Here is an 8,412-nt window from a genome sequence, read left to right as displayed (position 1 = left end):
GTCCTTCTCCCACTCAATTAATAGTTTTCATCAACAACTGATGATATAAATATTAACTGATAGTATACATGATACCTATCATGTCTAATTGAACACAGAATAAATGTTTATAAAAATCTATCAATGTACTCCATTTTTCCAATTATATAAACCTTAATCCTAATATAATTTAACGATACTAATTTATTTTTATAAATATATTTATTCAGCGTCTAATTAGATATGCTAGGTGTGATGTATGATGTGAGTTAATATTTCGTATCATCAATCGTTTACGAGAAAAATGATTGAGTGATTGGAAGACGAAAATAATTAATTTATAATCTTTGAATGACCAATTTGATTGATAAAATCTTTTAAAGACAAATTTAAAGAATGGACCATCTTTTAAAAACTAATTTTACTATTAATTTATTTATATTTAAATAACATTGTGAAAAATAAAGAGAAATCAATAGATTCAAAAGATATTAAACATTTTAGGAATTAAAATGAGTAACTTAGTTTAATGTCAATAATCAATTTAATGCACCTATAATAATGACACATCAAATAATTCGTGAACGATAATAGTACCACTTATATCACTATATCATGTATAACTTATCAATCTATCATCACATTATTACAATTAAATAAAAAAGACGTTACCGGAAACAAGTTAGGAACTAACGCAATACATTTTTGCCAATATTAAAATACAATCATGACAAATAAAATCTTAAAAATTATTTTAATACATGCCACCAATTTTAGAATTTGGAATTTAATATCTTGCGACCACAACATAATCCCTTGAAATATGTTCACATATATAATGGGATGGGTAACAACAGCGACTGTGAATTGGAGTGGAGTGAGGACTGAGGAGTCATTCATTGGTGACAAATTATAATATGGGAAATTCCTATACTTATGATGCACACATACATCGTGCTCTCAATTGTTAGATCGCTTTCATCATTCACTCAGAGTCTCAGACAGATTAAAAACTGCTTTGGTTTCCCTTTCTGGGATGCCCTTTGCCTTTTCCCTTCTCTGCTTTTTATCTCTAACATTATATTGCATTTGTACATACACTTTCCTTTTCTGGCATGCATGTGGATTTCGTATCTGTTCACCTATTTCTCCTTGCAATTTTCTCTCTTAACCTTTAGCAAGGAGCCATATATGTAAATTTGGATTAATAATACAGATCACCCATGTGAAATTTCAGCACTCTCTCTCTTCTTTATTTCTCTGCACCCCCACTTCATATATTTTATGGTTGAAAAATAGAAATTAGTTATGATCTTTTAAAAATAATTAATTATAATTTTTGTATCACATAAAATAGTTTGTAACAGAAGTATTTGATAAATTGATGATCTATGCTATTTTAAAATACTTAGACAAATTAGGATATAATAAAATGAATGGATAAATTAGTCTTTTTAACGTAAAAATGTTAAAATTAATAAAATATTTTTTTAAAAAATGTGGCCAAAAATTTAATTAAATTGTTAATTGTGAATATTTTTAATTTGTGAAAAAATATTCTGTTAATTCAAATATTTTTTATACTAATAAAAATTTAATTATAAAATTAAAAATAATATAAAAATTTAATTAAAAAAAGTATAAATTATAAATTTGGTGAAATTATAAAGACTAATAGAATAATTAAATCTAAATCAAAATATATTTTTTAGCAGAAAATAAGATTGCATGTATACTTATGTCCACGTCTTAGATTTAAAAATTTTTTGGCTAAGTAATTGTTTAGGAATAAATGATAAATCCATTTTGTATTTTTTAATAAAGGTGTTTGCTACGGTACGCTAGTAAATTAATACGTACCGATACGTTTAAAATGTAGACAAATAACAATTAAACAAGTGGAATTTATTTTTCACGTTAGCATTTAATTTTTTCTTTTTTAAATATATAATATATCATCACTTTTACTAAAACACCCTTTTAATTAAATAAAAATAAAAAATAAATTTTATTTAATTTTAATGAAAAGACTTAAACATCCTTCCTCTATTTGATTAGACAAAAATACTCTTTGAATACCCCTATCTTAACAGCTTCTCCCCTAAACCCTAGCTTCTCCACCACCTCCGCAAGGACTGTCGCCGTCCGTCGCTCTCAGGCACTACCATCGTCGTCTAGTCGTCCGTGCTTCTTCCTCCTTCAAGAATCGCAGCTTCTTCTTCCTCGACCTCGGCGCGTCAATTCCTGGTATTCCTGGTATCCAACTCTTTAAATACTTGCTGATATATTTGTAGGATCTACACAAAAGCCTGAAGATATGTATAGGATTATTGAACACTTTGCTCTTGGAAGGAGGAGGCTAGAACTATTTGGTGAAGACCATAATATCCGATCTGGTTGGTTGACTGTTGGTAAAGAACTTTCTTCTTCAAATTTCAATAACGAGGTAATATAAGAAGCTAGTTTACTTGCCTGACATTTAAGTTGATTCTTCCTATCTCCCTTTTCAGAGTATTGCATTATTCCTTTGTGTAGAGGTTTAGACAATTTTGTACCATCAATTTGTTGTTGGAAAATATTAACTTTTTCTTGATAAGAGCCATCTCTTTAATTGTTATAGGCTGAATTCTGGAAATAAATGTTTGCCGTTAGTCCTCTATTTATATTTGAGTTATTTTGGGCTGAGGCTCTAAACCACATGAATTGTGTATTCACAGAGCCTCTTAAGTCCTTCTAATAGATATTGATCAGCTGTTTGGAGAAGGTCTTGAGCTATATCTAGAATGATTTCAGTCGATCCAGTGTATATAAATCTGGACATCGATCAAATAAAAAGAATATTAGTTGCTCAAAAACTACTAGAAAGTTTATATAAAAGATATGGCTGCAGAATTTATTAGACCTCATCATCAGCTCAAAAATTTCCCATCTAATATTTAGAATCTCAATATCCTTTGCATCCTTCTCCTGACATGAATAGAACATTTGTATATTAGTGCCAGAAATCTAATAATCTATCTCACTTACTGCTTGAAATTGCAATGCAAGTTTTATCAATTATATAAATTCTAAAAAAACAAATATTGCAGTACAAGTTATTAGAAGGTTGAAAGAATATAACAGCCGATATTGGTGATTTTAGGAATATTATGGGGTGTGAGTGGTGCACGGTGAAGGCTAAGTTCAAGAATGGTGGAAGTGGTGCCGAGTTATGGTTCGCTTGCATGGTTTGACCTGTAGGCATGTGGATTTGATGGTTCTTAGCTCGGCTCAACCGTCGTGGATTAGGAAGGGCAGGGTTGTTTAAATGGATACCATTTGGAACTCTTATTGCCAATGTATCAGCTGCTTGTGTAATGGCTGCACTTTCCACCGTAAAGGAAGCAGTAAGTTTCTTTTGTGCTGCTCTGTCTCCCGGTGCTCCAATATTTGCTGCATTTGCTAATCTCTAACCTAATAATAGTAATAGGATTACAATTAAATTAGATACCATTGAGAAATTGTTACAATTGTGTCTAGATACATTGATTTATGAATGTACAAAAAAAGGTTAGTACAACCATCAAAAGTACTGTGTTAAACATACAAGAAATAGCAAATTAGAATCATTTGTACATCAATATATTCCTGATGTAAGGATTTTATTGTTACAAATCCAAATCTTCAACAACCTCTAAAGGTGGATTCATACGAGTCATTCACAAAAAAGTTGTAGTGTGATTGATGTGATATCCGATGGCTGGTACGAAGTCTATAAAGGGTTTGTGATATAAAGTTTAGCTTTAGATAAAGAGAAACCAATTTCACATTGCAAAAATAAAAGAAAAACTCATTTTTCTCATTACAAATTTTGTAGGTCAATACCAAAGATTGTGACACTATTGTAATCGGAACACAGTTAGGTCTCTTGGGGTGTTTGAGTACTGTCTCAACTTTTGCAGCTGAGTTCAATGCAATGAAAGAAAGCAATCATCCTTGGAGAGCCTATGTGTATGCCATTATAACAATGTGTGCCTTATTTGTCCTTGTAATCTTGATCTACTATGTACCTGTTTGGGCAACGGGATATGACACTAGCACATAACAATTGGGGCATAGCAGAAGGCAATATCTACTTTTGACCTTTGGACAGTGTGTTTATTGGTGGAAAAGTCCAAGTCTGACCACAAGATCCTTCTTAATTTTAGAAGCAATGAAATTTTTCTACAAGGAAGGACTCGAGTATGGAGAAGTTGAGTGATGCAATTTACCACTTTTCTTTTAGGCTCAATAATTTCTATAGAACTGTATGCTGATAGGACTTTCATTAATGTTTGATCAGCTCTCAAATTTTTAATTAATTTAGATGAGCCATATCATAAGGAGAAAAAAGATGACAATGGTACATATATCATTTCTGCAAAGGAAACTATGGTCTATGGCTAAATGAGTCTCCAAGGTCTAATACAGTTGCTGCCAGAGATGATAAGTTTATCATTAGAAAGAAAATATGCTATTAGAAAAGAGGAAAAGGGTGACAAGAAATTGAAGAATATATTGACAAACTTGCCAATTAGTGATGCTCTTAGAGCTAGATTTACAAAACCTTGGCCTTGCTTATCTTCATAAGTGTACTTCTAATTAAAGTAATAGACAGTGATAAAAGCAACAGTCCTTTTCTATCGTTGATTGCTTTCTAAATCAAATGTATGGATTTGTATATGAAGACTTCTTTTTGTTTTCTTTCAACTCTCTCTCTCCTCTCTTTTACAAAATTATCTCATCTCTAAATTTATTTTATTTAATTAGAAAAGAAAAAATAAATGTTTAAAATTGACCGGGGGATAGGTGTATACTATACTTGAGCAGAGGGTCTTTGACATGTAAAACTATCATTTGTTTATTTTATTTACGACACCTAGAAGATATGAATTATTGAATGGTGATAAACGTTTATGAACAAATATTAAGATGTTAATATGAATGTATTTTACATAATTAATTAATTCAGATGAGAAAGCAATGATGAAAGCACACAGTCAATTATGTTAAAAAAATCGCGGATAAATCAAATAAGAATTTTAAAATGTATCGATATCCTGATGTTTCAATGATTTTTAACCATTGATCTTAATTATAAAAAATATATATCATTACATAATTAAGATGCTGGCTTTTCATTGTATTTTCTGTGTTTTTCTTTATGCAGAGTGTAAAGTAAAAAAAGAACCTTGTTAATTATGTGGTTATAGTTCAATTCCTTTGTTATTTTATTAAATAGAAAAGAAAAATTTGTTCCAGAAGACATGAACGTGTCATATGGTATTAGGCTAGCAGAACTTTTAGACACTCTAGTAGGTTTTGTTGGACTTAGTTGACCGGCAGAATCTTCTATGAAAGCCAAGTTTTCAGGCTCTGATTGCCTAGATGGAGATAATACTTTTGAGAGGACTCTTGAACTTGATTTCTGTGGACTTTCTCTGATAACAGTAGTCCTCAGCTTTGAAAGATGAGATCCTTTGCGACCAAGCTTGTGATTCGCTGTGTTCCTAGATCGCCCTTTTGAATTGGCTTCTTGCCAGCCCTCATCTGATGATGTCTCCTCCTGGTGAATAGATTCACTTGACACTGGTGGACTATACATAGGGACATTATTGCCATTTTCGTTCATAACTTCATAATCCACCATGCCAGATCTTTCTTTTGTTTTGTTTTCTGCCGTACCAGTAGCATATTCCAAGCCATTATAGACAACACCCACATTGCTTGGTGCATCTTCACGTTGAAGGTTTTGTTCACTTATTGGTAGAAGTATCTAAAAGATTAGAGATATAATCGACAACTTGCATAATGAGGCAACACAATTGAAAATTTTACAAAACAAAGGTAGCAGCAGTTTATAACAATAAAGCAATTAATGTCAAATATATAAGGTAACACCATGTAAAAATTTGGCAGGAACCTTCCCACGCTGCTGTTTTCTCTGAGCTTGTTCATTTCCATTAGAATCAAGCTCGGGACTTATAAAATCCAGAAGATCTGACACACTGCATTAAAAGAGTCACAGTTTTTTGGTGCCCTGAATACAACAATCAACAGAAATTCTTCATGGCATAGGCATCTAAACCATTTTGAAGAGGAGAGTCATTGTAACCTACTTCAAAGCGAGCTCGTATTGTTGCATATGATAGTAAAAGACAGAAAGGTCCCCATAGCTTTTTATTGTGTCAGGATGATCAAGCCCAAGCTCCCTCTCATTTATATCGACCGCCTTTTGCTGATATATTGTGGCCTAAATAAGCAAAACTCGAACAAGTTCATTGGCAACAATAATGATGGATAGACTCTACTTTCTACACTATATGAGAAGCAAATATAACAGAATCTTTACATGATTACCATAAGTTGCTTGGTAAAGAACCACATCTAAAAGATTATAGGCACTTGCAGTAATTCGATGATAGGTACATCAAACAGCCATCATCTTCACCAATGCCTGCAATTAAATAGACAAGTGTGTATAGAAAATAACAGATCATGCTTGTGGCAGATAACAAACAAGATGATAATAGTCAAACCACAAGATGATAACCCAAAATAATGCTTTAAACTGCAAGTTCCAACATTAATTTGAGATGACCTAAAGCATAGCTGGTGCAAGAGAGGTAAATTTATTAAGCATAAGAACAACATATATAGGTGGGAAGATAATTCATGGCAGCAACAATGCCAGGAATATTTTTCTGAACACAAATAAAAAAAAAGCCAAAAACATATATAGGAATGGCATTAAGCAAAAGAAGAACTCATGGCAAGATGGAGTGTTGGGAACAAACTGTGCCATTCCTCCAAACTCAAACTACACATACAAGTTTTAAACCATGGATCAGATTGGCACCTTTTCCTACTTTCCATCAACTGCATTTCGCAAAGCCGCTGGAGGATTTGGAGGACTCAATATCTATCACAGATCTGTCATCCCAATCCCTTATCCAAACCCTGCTGGTGATTTCACTTTGCTCATTGGTGATTGGTTCAAGACCAACCACAAGGTAATTAACCAACCAGGATTATTACATTTTGCTCCATTCTTGATGAATCATAAAGAAATTGAATGTTAGTCTTCTTGATTGCAGACATTAAGGCAGACTTTGGATTAAAGCAAGAATTGACAAAATTAACAACAACGAATATAAAATCACAGAAATTAAAGTAAATCCCATTAATTACAGAAATCACTACAGTGCTATAATAATTAAAAGAAATCACAGAGGGGGAGTTACCGGAAGGGAGAGGCTGACGACGGTGAGTCTGAGATTTGAAGGTTGGGTGACCCAGGAACATTTTGATATTTTTTTAGTACGGTTCAAATTTGTTTTTTTTTTTTTGAATGAATGATTAACTAGGGTTCATAGAAAATGTCAATAAAATAATTAAATGTGTTTTTGTTTTTAAATTGATTAATTTAAAAGTGTAATTTGTTGTCTAACATAAAAAAGGTATTTAAGTTTTTTAAAAAATTAAATAAAAAATATTTTTTTTATTTTTATTAAATTATAAGGATATTTTAGTAAAATTAGTGATATAATATATATTTTCTTTTAAAAAAATTAAATGTTGACGTGGAAAATAAATTCCACATGGCTTATTGTTATTTGTCCATATATTAAACGTATCGGTACATATGAATTTATAATCGTACCGTAACAAACACCTTTAATAAATGTTTTTGCGATAAATAATTACATTATAGTAGTATCTATTAGAATATTACCATTTTAATAACTTATTGTATAGCAAATGAAAAATATTGGATTTCTTCATTGCTCAATTACTATAATGATGAAAAAGGACGACTCAACAATTCTCAATTTAATTATGGAATGATCCACGCAGATGAATGATTAAGCAGAAGATGTTCAATAATCCGATTTTGTTTTGATGTAGTTTTATTCAAAATTAAAGAAATATTATCAGTATTAGTGCCATGCCATAAATCAAAAGTAACTAATGAGATGCTAGCCTAATTTTGAAGGTTTCTCTTAATCTTATGATAATATTAAACAGAGTTTTTCAATGTTGGTTGATGCATGATTCAAGTTTAGTATTATTCTGAAAAGGTTATTAACCCTATCATTATTCTTCTCTTGTCATTAATTGATCGATTGTAATGGTTTCTTACTTTCATGATTTGATTGTGGTTTTAGGGTTTCACTAATACATATTTCGAGGGCAGGATTGTGGAGGCTGTGCAAGGAGAGAAAAGAGCCTCACTGAATGTTGAGATTGGTCGGAGAGGTTTGAATGAGGAAATGATAGAGAGGTTCAAGGACAACTTGAAGCTTAAGAAAAATCAGAAAGGAGAGAGTGAAGAGGAGGTGATGAATGATGAAGAGGAAAATCACAAGCAAAAGATAGCACTTTGATTTTATAGTGGAGGGGCTTATTAGTCCC

General features: G+C 31.6%; 1 protein-coding gene and 1 long non-coding RNA gene across 4 annotated transcripts; one reads left to right on the top strand and one right to left on the bottom strand.

Moving 5' to 3' along the window:
• Window positions 1-2,029: 2,029 nt before the first annotated feature.
• LOC107479676 (uncharacterized) lies at window positions 2,030-4,586 on the top strand. 3 transcript variants are annotated; one of them, XR_008002243.1, is made up of 4 exons: window positions 2,031-2,235; window positions 2,332-2,425; window positions 3,122-3,365; window positions 3,836-4,586. It is a non-coding gene; the product is annotated as an uncharacterized LOC107479676 (long non-coding RNA). The 3 variants fall into 3 exon arrangements; XR_002372143.2 differs by having other exon boundaries at window positions 2,030-2,425; window positions 3,069-3,365; XR_001590246.3 differs by having other exon boundaries at window positions 2,032-2,425.
• A 533-nt stretch (window positions 4,587-5,119) lies between these two features.
• On the bottom strand, window positions 5,120-7,267 carry LOC107479691 (protein REDUCED CHLOROPLAST COVERAGE 3). The gene is made up of 5 exons (XM_052261732.1): window positions 7,242-7,267; window positions 6,358-6,454; window positions 6,117-6,250; window positions 5,921-6,005; window positions 5,120-5,773 (listed from the first exon to the last, which is right to left on the bottom strand). The coding sequence occupies exons 2-5, from the start codon at window positions 6,382-6,384 to the stop codon at window positions 5,120-5,122; spliced, it is 900 nt and encodes a 299-aa protein (XP_052117692.1). The 5' UTR covers window positions 6,385-6,454; window positions 7,242-7,267.
• Window positions 7,268-8,412: the final 1,145 nt, after the last annotated feature.

The sequence above is a fragment of the Arachis duranensis genome, chromosome 1 (assembly GCF_000817695.3).
Source record: "Arachis duranensis cultivar V14167 chromosome 1, aradu.V14167.gnm2.J7QH, whole genome shotgun sequence".
NCBI lineage: Eukaryota > Viridiplantae > Streptophyta > Magnoliopsida > Fabales > Fabaceae > Arachis > Arachis duranensis.
Note: the sequence above shows the minus strand (reverse complement) of the source record. Positions and strands in the feature narration are given on the sequence as shown.